This window comes from Caretta caretta, chromosome 5, assembly GCF_965140235.1.
Source record: "Caretta caretta isolate rCarCar2 chromosome 5, rCarCar1.hap1, whole genome shotgun sequence".
In the NCBI taxonomy this organism is placed as follows: domain Eukaryota; kingdom Metazoa; phylum Chordata; order Testudines; family Cheloniidae; genus Caretta; species Caretta caretta.
Genome location: NC_134210.1, coordinates 41,714,676 through 41,727,664, shown reverse-complemented (window position 1 = coordinate 41,727,664; position 12,989 = coordinate 41,714,676). Strand labels below are relative to the sequence as shown.

Sequence of the window (12,989 nt, the reverse complement as noted above, 5' to 3'; positions counted from 1 at the left end):
ATAAATTGATAATTGATGGGAATGGCACCAGATGCTAATTGGAACTCTCTCTCCCTAAAACAAAAACATTTCTGCTCTGTACACAGCCCCAAACTTTGCAATAGTTTTTCAAAGTGATATTCCTTTATTTTTCCACTGACAAACCAAATTAAAGTCCATCCCTTTTATGAAATCTGTGTAATACTAAAATGCATATTTCTCAGCACAAAGCAGTAACTCTTTAACATTATTTTATAATTTGAAGTATTTCTGCTTGTGGCTTACTCTTTTGATTTTTATTCAGCTGGTCATCTGACATTTGAATGCAGAAACTTTCTCCGGGTGGACCCCAAAAGAGACATTGTTTTAGACGTCAGCAGTACAAGCAGTGAAGACAGCGAGGAAGAAGAGCTGGGGAAACTGCAGGCCTTACCAGAGAAAAAGAGTAAGTTTTTTAAATAACAGAGCATAATCCTAAATTGGGAAACTATCTCATTTAAACTCTGGTAGCTGTCATTTAACTCCTTTAGAGTTCCCTTTTTACTCTATCTTATCCAGTGACCTAAAAAAATTGCTTTTATGGGATGGCTCCAGGCTAAAGAGATTTGAGAGACCCCCTGACACCTTGTGGAAAAATTAGAAAAGCTTCGACTTAAAAACATTTGACCAAGATATTCAAGCATGGGTGTCTACATTTAGGTTCTTAAATCCAAAAGATTGTGAGTTTGGGAATGTGCAAATGCGGGGAAAGTAATATACATTATTTCATTGATGTTATCCTTTGTTTATTGCATAAAACTGAAATGATTCTCTTTTTCTCTCTCCTTCCCCCAAGTAAATGATGCCTCTTTAAATGCTTTTCTTTGTTCAGTCTGTTTCTTCTCTTGAATTCGTAAGCATTATTTTGTTTGAATGCAGCTAATAGTTTTGATTTGACAGTTAACATTTGGAGGGATAATTGCTCGCTCTCTGTCTTGGGGAAATGAGGCTCAGCCTCTATAGAGGAAGCAAAACCAGGTGGGGTTAGTTAGTCCACAGGTACGCAAGTTCATCAGAAGATGATGCAGGAGGGCTAAGGTTTCAACCTACAAAAAGGTCCCCGATGGTGGATGGGGTCTGTTCTAGCATACTATGAGCCCCCAATTTAGGAATGCTGGGGCATGATATTCTGCTGTTACTTTGCAGTTAGTCTTTGTTATTCTCGGATCATGTATTTTAGATACACCAACCCTGATGCACTTTTCTTAATATTTTTTACTCATTTGCATTATTATTGCTCTCTCATTCTAGACCCTGCCTCCACTTCCTAATCAAAACCCTATCTGTGTGCATGTCTACACTGCAATCACGGTGCTGCAGGTGTAGACATACGCAAGCTCTCTTTAATCTAGCTAGTGTGAGTACTAGTATGGTGAAGCCACAGCAGCACAGGTGTCAGCATGGGATGTGCAAGCACACCTGGGACTCTGGGTACGAACTGGGAGCACTAGCCCATGCTGAAATCCTTGCTGCTGTGACTTCACTGCTATTGGTATTCACTCTAGCAAGATTAAAGCTAGCTTGGGTGTCTCTGCATGTGCTACAGTCACCTCTAACCGCAGTGTAAACATACTCTGTGAGGTGGTTATTTTGATGACATTAGGAAGGCGAGGTAGAGAGATGAGTTCCAACATAGCCTTCTGTATTGCTAGAACACTTCAAAAGAAAAGCTTGGACCTCTTTTGGTAAAATTAGTTGCTGAATTTGCTTTCCCAAAAAGCCTTTCTTTTGAACTTGTGGATAGGAACAAAGTTGTTCAGAAAAACTGTGTACTTGTGGACCTAGGGATTTCTGAAACCATGGCTCTGAATGGCCACTCATTTAGGAAAAAAGGGTAAATGTAGCCCTGGAGAGAAACAGTTAGTTGTACGTAGATATTTAGAGGATAGTGTGTTATCCCTATCTAGTATAGATGTTCTTCCTTAAGTTGTAGGTGCTCTATACAGCATTTTTGAAAACTCATCTAGGTTTTTTGGAAATGTTTTCTCTCCTGTTTTTTTAAACGTCTCCCACTTCAGGCTGCTTGTTCCACTAAACGTCAAAAGTCATTTTGACATAAAAGAATGATGGTCACACATGATTTTAATTGGATGGACAAATTCAGCACTAAAAGGTAGATGTTTCCTGGGAAAAATCTAATTCAAAGACTGAAGGAAGTATTATAATCAGATATTATACATCCTTACATCTGGTGTCATGGTTTTAATCTTATGGAATTACTTAAAATAAACACTGGCAATCTTAATATTATGAATTTTGAATTTATAGGTTTTATATATCTTTGTTACTAATATCTCATAAAACCTAGATGTGTATTTTCTCCATTTATACAATTTTGTTGTTGCTTGTTTGGAAACTCAACTATCACCTGTTTTAGTGATGATATCTTCATGGTTATGGAATGATGTCACGTCCTCAATCCCATCTCCCCTACACCAGTATCAGTCTTCAGATGAGTGATCCAAGTAAACTCTCAGCAGGGCTTCCCCTCCTGGGAGTGCATGGGTTGAATTCCTAGGATAAAGTCTTACTGCTTGAAGGATACCTTTCTATGGCATCCATGGTGATCTGTGGGCAGTTTAAGAAGCACTGGCTTAAAGTATCCTTAAAAGGATGCCTTCCTTTGTGGAAAGTTTTTTTTGTTTTGTTTTTAAATAGGTTTGTGTGATAGTCAGGTGTGGGGTACATACATCCTAAGACATGAAGGGTTTAACAGACTGCTCTGGGTCTGTGAAAATAAAGCAGCCCTGCAACCACTGCCCAAGATGTCACTTCACTCAAGGTTAAATTAACTTAAGAAGCAAATGAAATGTGAGAAGGAGGCAGGTTAAGTTAGGATTGTCCAGACAGAGGAACATAAAATCTCTGCCTGAAGTCTGGCAACTAGGCCCAATGTCAGAGAGGACACTTGATTCCAAGTAGAGAACAAATGAGAGAAGAAGCCAAGAACTATCTCCAATTCAACAGGTTAATCATTAATATTTGGAGGATTTTCTTGTCATGCTTTATTAGGAGGAGAACCTCACCAGACAGACATTTGAATTGTTTTATTTAAGTAAAACCACAACTTTATGTATTCTGGATTTTTTTCTTCAACAGCAAATGTATATTTTAACAAAACAAGCATATGAATTTTTGAATTTAGTTAAACATTCAAGTTTTTTAAAATCAGATTTGTTTTTGTTAACTATTTTAGTTAAAATTTTTTTTGAATATTTAAATATTTTGAATATTTTTAAAAAACCACAAAAATTAAATCGACTATGTCAGCCAGGTCAACATGAGAAACTTAAAATATTGACTTCTGCAGCTAACTCGGTCGTCTTCACCTTCATTTTCCTATTTGTTCATAATCTGGAAAAGAAAAACCAAGCTTTCCTGCTTTTTCAGGTCCCAAACAATTTCTCAATTTGGAATGAATTAATCCAAAGGAAGAAAATACTCTATCTTCACCAGCAGAAGAAGCTACTGCTGTTAAAAGTGAGATTATCACTTTAACAGTCTCTGAATCCAAGTGCTGAAGTGACTTCCACCAGTTCACTGGTGTGACTTTCTTTAAAACATCATCAGCAAACATATTTCTTGAATGGTTCACCCTGAGCTCTGAAGTTTATTATAGTTGGCATTATGAAGGGATGATTGCTGGATGTCCATGTCATAGCCAACTCCTCTTCTTCAACAGTTCAGGTTTGACCCTGGTATCAAGTATTGAGAATATTTGCAAGAAAATGAGCTGGAGATAGTGCTTGTCCCATTCGTTTTTTTTAATGCTTGTAATTTAACTCTGTCATTGCATATTTCTCTTTTTAAGATCTCACTCAGTTCCTTCCAAATTTCAACAGCGTCAGCAATAAAACAGCTATTTCCCTGCATTTTGTTCAAGACTACAGAAATAGGCTTCAGGGTACTCAGCATGTGTTCAGCATTTCTCTTAAGCCCAATGTTGAGAACTTTGGCTGTGACAGTGCCATCTATTTTTTCACGATTTTGTTCACAAACTGTCATCAGATTAGGCCAGATCTTGATATAGTGCTCAAAACAGTCCAATACTGAGTTCCATCGCACGTCTTGTGGGAGAGTTAGCTTGGTTCCTCCCACTTTTTTCAGAGCAGCTGCTGCAACGTGGTTGTTACGGAAGTATTTTGCAATTTTAACATTAGTCTTTTTATTTCTGGAAGACTGAAGTCTTTAGCTAGGAGGTACATCAAATGAGTACTGCAACCGTATGTTGTTAGCTTGGGACTCTCTTCTAAATAATTTCTTCTCATCTTCGATACATTTGCAGCATTGTCTGTGGCCACACTGCATACTAGACATTTGAATTTTTTTCACTGTTTTTGTTATAGCTCTTACTGCTACTTCTTGCAAGTATTTTCCTGTGCGCGCATTTCCTGATGTATCAATTGTTTCTGCAAGGAAGACATTCCCTTATTCTGTTGTCACACAAGCACATACAACAGGATCATTGTGGACATTGCTCCACTCATCAAGACTCAGGTTAACAATTTTACCCTCTAGACCTTTGCAAACTGCTCAATTTCTCTTTCATACACTTTATCCAGCAGTTTGCCTGTGACATCTGCTCTTTTGGGTGGACTGTATCCTGGTCTTAATGACTGAACCATGTTAATGAAGTGTGGGTTCTCAATCATACAGAAAGGAGAGTTTGTTGCATAAACAAACCAGGCAATCTTTTCATCAATTACCTCTTTTTGTAATCTGCTGGTTCTTCTTACAAATTCATCTATGGTTGCTTCTGGATGATGGAGATTTTTTTTTTTTTCTTTTTGCTACAGGTAGTATACTGTGGCTATGTGACATACGTGATGTAACTGAAACACGATCGTTGGCAGATAACTCTGAAACTGTAGAAAATGACGGTGATCTTGAAGGTGGATAGTCTTCAGAATCCTGTATGTTGAGGATGGATTCTCCTAAACAAAATAAGTCAATGCAGTTATTTAATTATTATTACGACACTGAAGATCCTGTATGTTCAGAATGTTCCTTTCATCATCTTCAGCGCAGCTTCCTCCTGAGAAGGAACACTTCTCATGATGTTGTTTCATTCGGGCAACCAGGCCTTACATTTCTTCATTGCACTGTTTGCATTTTGCACGCATGCCTGCGTTACCCACAAGTAGAGGAACTTCATTCAAATATTCCCAAACTGGGTCTCTTTTACGGCCTGCTGCCATTATAGGTTTTCCTTTCTAGTGAGAGAATGGTATGGTAGATCTCAAATCAATGAAGACTACACTCAGAAAGACCTCAAGACTTCTGGAATATGCTGCTCAAACAGTTTCACTTGTTTCTACTGCCTGTCCTTCCCTTCTCACATTTATCTCCAGACTTCTTCTCCTTGTCCAGATCTATTCCACCCCAACAATCTTCTATTCATTTAACTTTTTGAAACTTTGCACTTTTAGAGAGAGGTAAGGAATTGACTCTGTGTACACAAATTTGCAGAGGGACAATAGGGTTGAGGTCTGTTTCTCACCTTTATATATTTATTTATTTAAAAACATTTTTGCTGTTAACAAGCATGTTATCTCTGGAGACACAAATCCAGTTTGAGAACTGCAAAACTAAGCATCTCTGACAGTATCTTCTAAACTGAGCACTGAGTCCCATTGGGTTGATAGAAAGATTAACCTAAATAATCTATACAGAAGACCCTGGAACCCCATAAGATTAGGTCCCTAATCCATGATTTATTGGAACTCATTTACAAAACTTTTCTTAAACATTATATGAATATATTGTCTCATACTATAGAATTAGAATTTATAATCCCTATTCCATGATGAGATATCTTTAAGCTATAATGTATCTTAATTAAAATGATCTTTAGATAGGCTTTTTCCTCAAAAAGCATTTTATCAAAAAAATCGAATTTAAATTAAAAAAAAATCTGATTTAAAAAAAAACACATTGATTTTTATCCTTCCAAGGGGAGTAGGTTTCTATTTGATTATTTTCCATTACTTTGACAAACAGAGGTGATTGTATATCCTTCCTTGAAGTAAAGAATGTCCCAGTTTACAGACTCCTTTAGGAGTTTTCTCCTGATCTTTGGGACTAGATACAACCTGGTTGGAGGGAATCAGGGTTTGTTATGGGTGTTTGTTCCTTTTTGGAAGGACGCAGATCAGTACAGTACTCTTGTTTTAAGGTTCTTCCGTTGTGGTGTTCCATTGTTTGGGGACTGATGTGGTCTATGGCCACGTTATCTGTCCTACCTTCTTCATAGGCCACGTCGTTCTCTTATGAGTTTGCATAATTCTTCCACAAGGAAATTTTAAAGGTATTAACAGCAGTTGTCACCGGCTGCCATTTTTTCTCAGTAATGACACTTTTCCTTTATCTAGTGTGTTCCATTTGAATATCTCAAAGTGCTTGATGGAGAAACTCAGGCACAGAGAGAGAAGTAATTTGCCCACGGTCACCGGCAGTGCTGGGAATTGAACCTAGGTCATCTAGGTCACAGTCTAGTGCTCTATCTGTCACTGTATCCCTTTCTGCCATGTGTTGTTTCCCACACACACTTTAACATAATTTAGTACTAATGAAATATACTAACTGAACTGCCTTAATCAAAGTTTGCTTTTTTGTTTAGTTTTTTAAACCAGTGGTTCTGAAACTTTTGTACTGGTGACCCCTTTCACATACCAAGCCTCTGAGTGCGACCCACCTTATAAATTAAAAACACTTTTTAATATATTTAACACCATTATAAATGCTGGATGCAAAGCGGGGTTTGGGGTAGAGGCTGACAGCTCGTGACCCCCCATGAAATAACCTTGCAACCCCTTGAGGGGTTCCAACCGCCAGTTTGAGAACCCCTGTTTTAAACTAAACAGAACAGGGAAAGTGAGCGTAGCTACAGTGGAGGTTTACCCCCAAGTGTTTTCAGTCGCTACCTTGACAAGCTACCTGACTAGAACAACAAACATTTGATTCTCCATGCCTGTTCAGACCTTTGTACCTCTGGTGAGATTGCCAACAAATGTGGTAGTATTTTTTGTGACATGTGCCTTATACAGTATCCAGGTTTATCAGTACCAAGTTAGGTTGCTGTAATATGCTGATGAGCCACAATAAAGTGACATGCATGTCCATCATCCCACAGCTGCCATGGATGAATCCTACTTCGGTATAAACAATTGCTGTTTGTGAGAGTGTCCATATACAGTCTAGACTACACACAAAAATAGTAAATGAGATGGGGGATATGAAAGTTATTCAGATAAACAAGAGGGAGTGTCTGTTGTATTCAATACATGTGGGAAATAGGACCTCCTTTCAGGTCTTTGAGTTTCAGATAAACGAGGCTTGACTGTTACTAAAGAGTTAAAAAGGACATTAGCATACAAACCTCCTGAAGGGGATGTAAACACAGATATACTGTTGTGGAGGAAGAGATGCAAGGAGCAGCTTCTTGTGAATGTAGCAGTTTTTACCATGTTTCACATATCTAATTTTGTTCTCGGTACTTAGATGCAGGTCCTTTACAATGTGAGTTGTGTAACCAAAGTGCGGATGCTCTGCAAAATATTTGAAATGAGTCTGAAAAATAGCACTTGGTTACAAAATGTTTTGGTCTTGAAACAAACATTAGCAATAAAAAAAGTACTGATTTCAGTGAGTTTTTTAATTAATTTTGAAGTTAAAAAGGAAAAATATTTTGTATAAAATGCAATTTTTATATCCACAGATACAAGTCAGGAGGAGGAGGAAAAGAAAAATCTAAAAAGAACAAGCAAAGAAAAATCCAAATCAAAGAAATTAAGGAAAAGGTAACTTACAAATACCTAATTAAGCCTAAAACAGAATTTTCTTTATATTTTAAAATCCAAAATATACTTTCCAAATTGTTACATCCCATGCATGTTAACCTTTTATTTTTGCTTCTACAAAAGCACATATACTAAATTTGAATGTCTGATACAGAATTTTTACTCTATAAATCTAAACATACTACTAATCTTTTGCATACAAATGAGGAACGTGGCTAAAAAGCGATAGACATTGCAATTAAAAATGCTAAAAGAAGACTCTTGTTTACTCTAAACAACAATATAAAACTATTTAGAATGAGAATTTAAATTAATAATTTATTTGCTTGATATTCTAGCAATCACCATACTAAGACTCTGTTCCTACAAAGATTTATGCATGAGCTTAACTTTATGCACTGTGAGTACCCCCATTGAAGTCAGTTGGGGCATTAAGGTGTAGCTATGTTAATTCTGCACACTAACTGTCCTTGTGGAACCTGGTAGTGTGCACTAGAAGTTCCCTGGTGCACTTTGACTATTACTACGAAGAAGCCAAATCCTGCGTACCTTACTCTCACAAGTAGTAACAATGAAGTTTATGGAGCTGTTCTCAAGTAAGTTAAAGAGGATTCCCTCCCCCGCCCCTTAAATTGTTAGATTTTTGTACTTAAAACCAAGTTACTACATAAATATTCTAAATGTCACACCAGATTTATCTCTTATTAAACAGACCATTCAGTTTAATCAAAATGGATATATCTTTTGCATCTGGTAACGTCTGCTCTCTGAATTGGCAGGGATTGTGGGAAGGGGAATGGTAGTACAGCCATTTGTTTGAAGGTATTATTAAGTTAGATACTATTACTGTAGGTTTTCTCGTCAAGCTTTCATCTCCTTATGTGCCTTGTTTTCATGCTTTCAATCCATTTTCTTTAGACCTAAACATATAAGATCATTTGCCTATCAATAAAGTTTCAATCTTGAAATGTCTCCATTCCATAGTTTGGAAAATGCTATAGGCAGAGCAAAGAAATAAAAATAATATTTAAACCACTAAGGTACAATTAGTGATTAATTTACAAGCAGGAGTCACTAACTCTTTCCAAATGTAACCCGCATGTTTGTGAACACTGTTAATTAAGGAGTACCACAAATCTTGCTTTCCTGGTGAGGCAGCCTCATCAGAGAGGCCAAGGTTTGGATGAGCATGGATATGGTTGGCTTACCCATTACAGGCTGGTGTGGACAACCTCTATACCTACAGCATGAATTCATGTGTTTATACAGTCTCCAGCATTAAATTCAGTGTAGAAAGAAAAATAAAGTGAATATATACATACCCTGGTTGGTAATGTAATCTGTATTAATTTTGGGGTTTTTTAACAGATCATCTTCATCAAGTGTCACTGAAGAAGAAGATCCAAAACCAAAAAAACAGAAATGCCACAAAAAAGAAAGGAAAAAGGAGAAAAAGAGTAAATCTAAGAAAGGAAAACATCACAAAAAAGAAAAAAAGAAGAGGAAAAAAAGAAAAACGTTCATCATCTGATAGTTCAGACTCTTCTAGTAGCGACTGAGGAGTTAGTGCATTCAGCTTTCATTAACCTGAAAGATTAGGATTGCTTACCTTTCAAATCTATCCTATATGTGCTTTACAATACTGTCAGGTTAAAAAAAATTATATATATATTTTAAAAGTACATTTATTTACAAATATCCACAACTTAGGTTATTAAACCGAAAGATTTGCGGGGTAGCAGGGGGAAATCTACATGTTGTTGTTTTTTGCCATTAATGGTGTTTCACTATTTCCATTCTATGCAAGTTGGACCAAGAAAATAGACTAGTTGTTTAAACTTTTGTGGTTAGTTCATTTCTAGTCAGTTTTTGATTGCTAGCTCCCATGCATGACCAGAATATTCAGATTGCTAACATGTGCAGGGAAAGATTTGAACTAATTAAAATGTACTTTCCACTGGAATTTTTAACAAAATTTGTTGAAACATTTTTATTAATTTTAAGTTTTCTAAAACCTTGATTTTTATTAAAATAAAAACCTACATGTTTGGCATAATTCCATATCAGCCACCACTTAAAAGCAATAAATAGAGACACTGGTGAATAAAAATAAGGACATTGAGCTAGAAGAGAGGTTTTTTTTGAAGGGACAGGTGGGGGAAGAAATAGTAAATATTTGCTACAAATAAGAACAGTCTCTTAAAACTGATCTGGTAATGTACTTTGAAACACATGGCGATTGTTTTCCATCATACTCAGAAAATGGCCCTATCTATACATGGACAAACATAACACCTATCATTCTTTAGTTTCCTTTTCTTCTTTGTAAAATAGATAGATGTAATGCTGTGTCTACACTATGAGCTATGGGAGTGATTCCCCTGCTCATGTACACATACATTCGCTCTCATGGAACTAGCGCATGTATAAATAGCAGTAGAGCCGTGGTACCATGGCAGCAGCAAAGGCACTGCTGAGCTCGACTGAGTACGTACCCACTAGTTTCAGGCGGATGTGTATAAGGCATATACCGTTATCCGTATTAAGTGACAATCCAGCAATGTTTTCTACAGTAATGTCCCAGTGCTGTGTCAATTTATTGTGTTAAGATTACCTACTCACCTCTTTTAAAAGGGGTAAGGGGAATCAAAGACTGGCGCTTTGGATACTCTTGATTATTTCAACTCCCATTCACCATTATCTTTAACAGTAAATGGCTTTATAAAACCAAAAATATTTTCTTCTATTATGTAACACAGCATGTGCCCTGTTGTCTAAGGACCAGCTCCTGCTCCACTGAAGTCCGTGGCAAAATTCCCCAATGGCTATAATAGCTGGATGATCAGGAACCTAAACAGTAATATTTCTTGTTTCAAATTACCTCAAGCCCATTGCAGGTATAGAGAGTCAGTGTGTCAGGAATTATTCCATTTATACTGGTGTAAAATCAGTATAAGTGAGTAGAATTAGGGCCATAGTCTGAACCTTACTGCTGTACCTCCTTAACAAGACATAGGGCTTATCTATCCAGTATGGCAAAGCGTGCCACAGGGGTGTGATTTGTAAAGCGCACTAATGTGCAATGCTCTAACTGCCCCATGGAAATCCTTCTGCCATGTTCTAAAAGGTACCTAGTTTGTGTTAACCTTTTCCTGTTTGAAAGACTGTTAACTTGAATTAGACACTTTTAGACAGTGCTAGCAGATTTTACTCGGGCCAGTCAGAGCACAACACCTTAGAGCACTTTTAGAAATCACACCCCCTAGCATGCATTGCCTGTGCCATGTAGACAAGGCCATACCTAGTTAATATATTTCTAAGTAGTTCATTTTTCCTTTATTTTGGACATAATAGGACACTTTTTTAAAAATACTGTGATATTGGCATATGTAAAATTTATATTTGAGCCTTTAAAACTGGCCTATGAGCAAAAAAATTAATTAAATCTCCTTTTACCCAGGAGCGGAACATTTAAGAAATTTATTACTAAAGAGAAGTGCAGAGAATATTTTAAGATTTAACCTATATTGTGCTTTATATCTGAAATGCTTTTTTAAAATATGACTAGGAAGCAGATATGTGACATTGATATTGTGCTTCCCTTATGTAACTGATTTGCAGATACTTATTTGACTTCTAACCCTTCAAATTTGCACAAACAATATTTTGAATTCAAGAAGCGATTAATAAAATGTTACCTAGACTTTTGTGCGGCCTTTTACAAAACTGCAAACAATGTAATGTATTTATCGTACAATTGTAGTTGCTGTTTATTTGCCACTACCCCAATGCATTTCCATTTTCTTGATTTATTACCAGACTGTTTAGTACATTTAAAAATTAATTGGCATAAGTGAGGTCATGTAGTCTTCACAGATTCAATGGTCAAAATATTTTTGTGCCCTCAAGGTTTTTTAACTTCTGACGATTGCAGGTATTCAGGCTCCATCCTGCAAGGCATCGAGCCCCTCCTTCAATATGCTGAATGCCATTAATTACCATTGATTTGGGACTTGAGGGAGGTCAGTACCTTACACCAAACCTTTAGAGTGAACTCTGAGTCTTATATATTTATTGCAAAGAAGAAAAATGTAATTTGATGATAGTTTGGAAACTGAATGGCTCAGTGGATTAATAGAGTAAGGGTCACACACTTTGTAGCTTGTGGAGGCCAAGCTTACTGCATGCATCAGGGACTCCTTGTATTCCTCCGTTCCACCCCACAAGCTCTTTGTGTGTCCCCCTTTCTCCTGTGCCACTGGCTCTAGGGATGAAGAGGGGGCATTCCATCCTGCCCTGTACCAGAGTCCAGTGTTCTGCTCCCCCCCACACACACACACACAAAATGTTCTGTGTGACCCTTTTCTGCATTACCAGGGTCCCCCCTTCTCCTCCCATGCCAGTGGTTCTGTGTAGAGCCCCATTTCCTCTCCCCTATACCAATGGTGTGCACACCTTCTTGCCCTGACCCCCATTATTATTTGTTTGAGATAAGTCATTCAGATTGTCAATGTGTTAAACTCTATTGGAAGGATGAGATGAAATGGGGTAATGTTATGCCAGAAGACATTAATGGGTATCATCAACCAGTTTGATTTATAGACAATTGCAGATGTCCTTGAAACTGTGGCTGTGCTAAGCAGATGGCAGGAGCTCCATATATCCCCCATTTCCCCTTTATGGTTTTCAATTTCCTCCAACAGGAATAGGTTTCTGGCTGCTGAAGCATAGAATATACCCTGATATTTTGGAATTGATCATATGTGGTGTTTGAAAGTTACCATGTTACATCCACACATAGAAATGCCATCACGTTGAGTATATGTCCTTGCAAGCTCAGCTAAATATGGAGCATATCATCTCTGTGATGTCGATAGGAGTTTGCCCAGGGCAGCACTCACTGGAAGATGTTGCCATTTGATGGCTGTTTGACCTATGTGAAATGAGTTGGCAGTTAGTCTGGTTTAACTGCATATGTGTGTACATCACAGCAGCCTCAAATAAGTACCATTGTTGGCAGCTTCAGTAAAGAGGCCAAGGAGTTGAAAGATCATCAAAATTGAATTACTTTCTAGGCCTAAAGGGGGTTCTTCTACATGAGAGCTGGAGCTATTTGAGAATGCTTTCACTGTTGCTCCTAAGCTTGACTTGTCACTTGGATGGAAACAGGAT

General features: G+C 37.4%; 1 protein-coding gene across 1 annotated transcript in view; it reads left to right on the top strand.

The window, feature by feature from the left end:
* Nucleotides 1-11,520, top strand: part of SREK1IP1 (SREK1 interacting protein 1) — a 33,517-nt gene extending 21,997 nt beyond the window's left edge. Inside the window, 4 exon segments of the mRNA XM_048850917.2 lie at nt 284-424; nt 7,736-7,817; nt 9,186-9,321; nt 9,323-11,520. Of these exon segments, the coding sequence (XP_048706874.1) occupies nt 284-424; nt 7,736-7,817; nt 9,186-9,321; nt 9,323-9,376 (413 nt within the window). The 3' untranslated portion in view covers nt 9,377-11,520.
* The last annotated feature ends 1,469 nt before the right edge of the window (nt 11,521-12,989 follow it).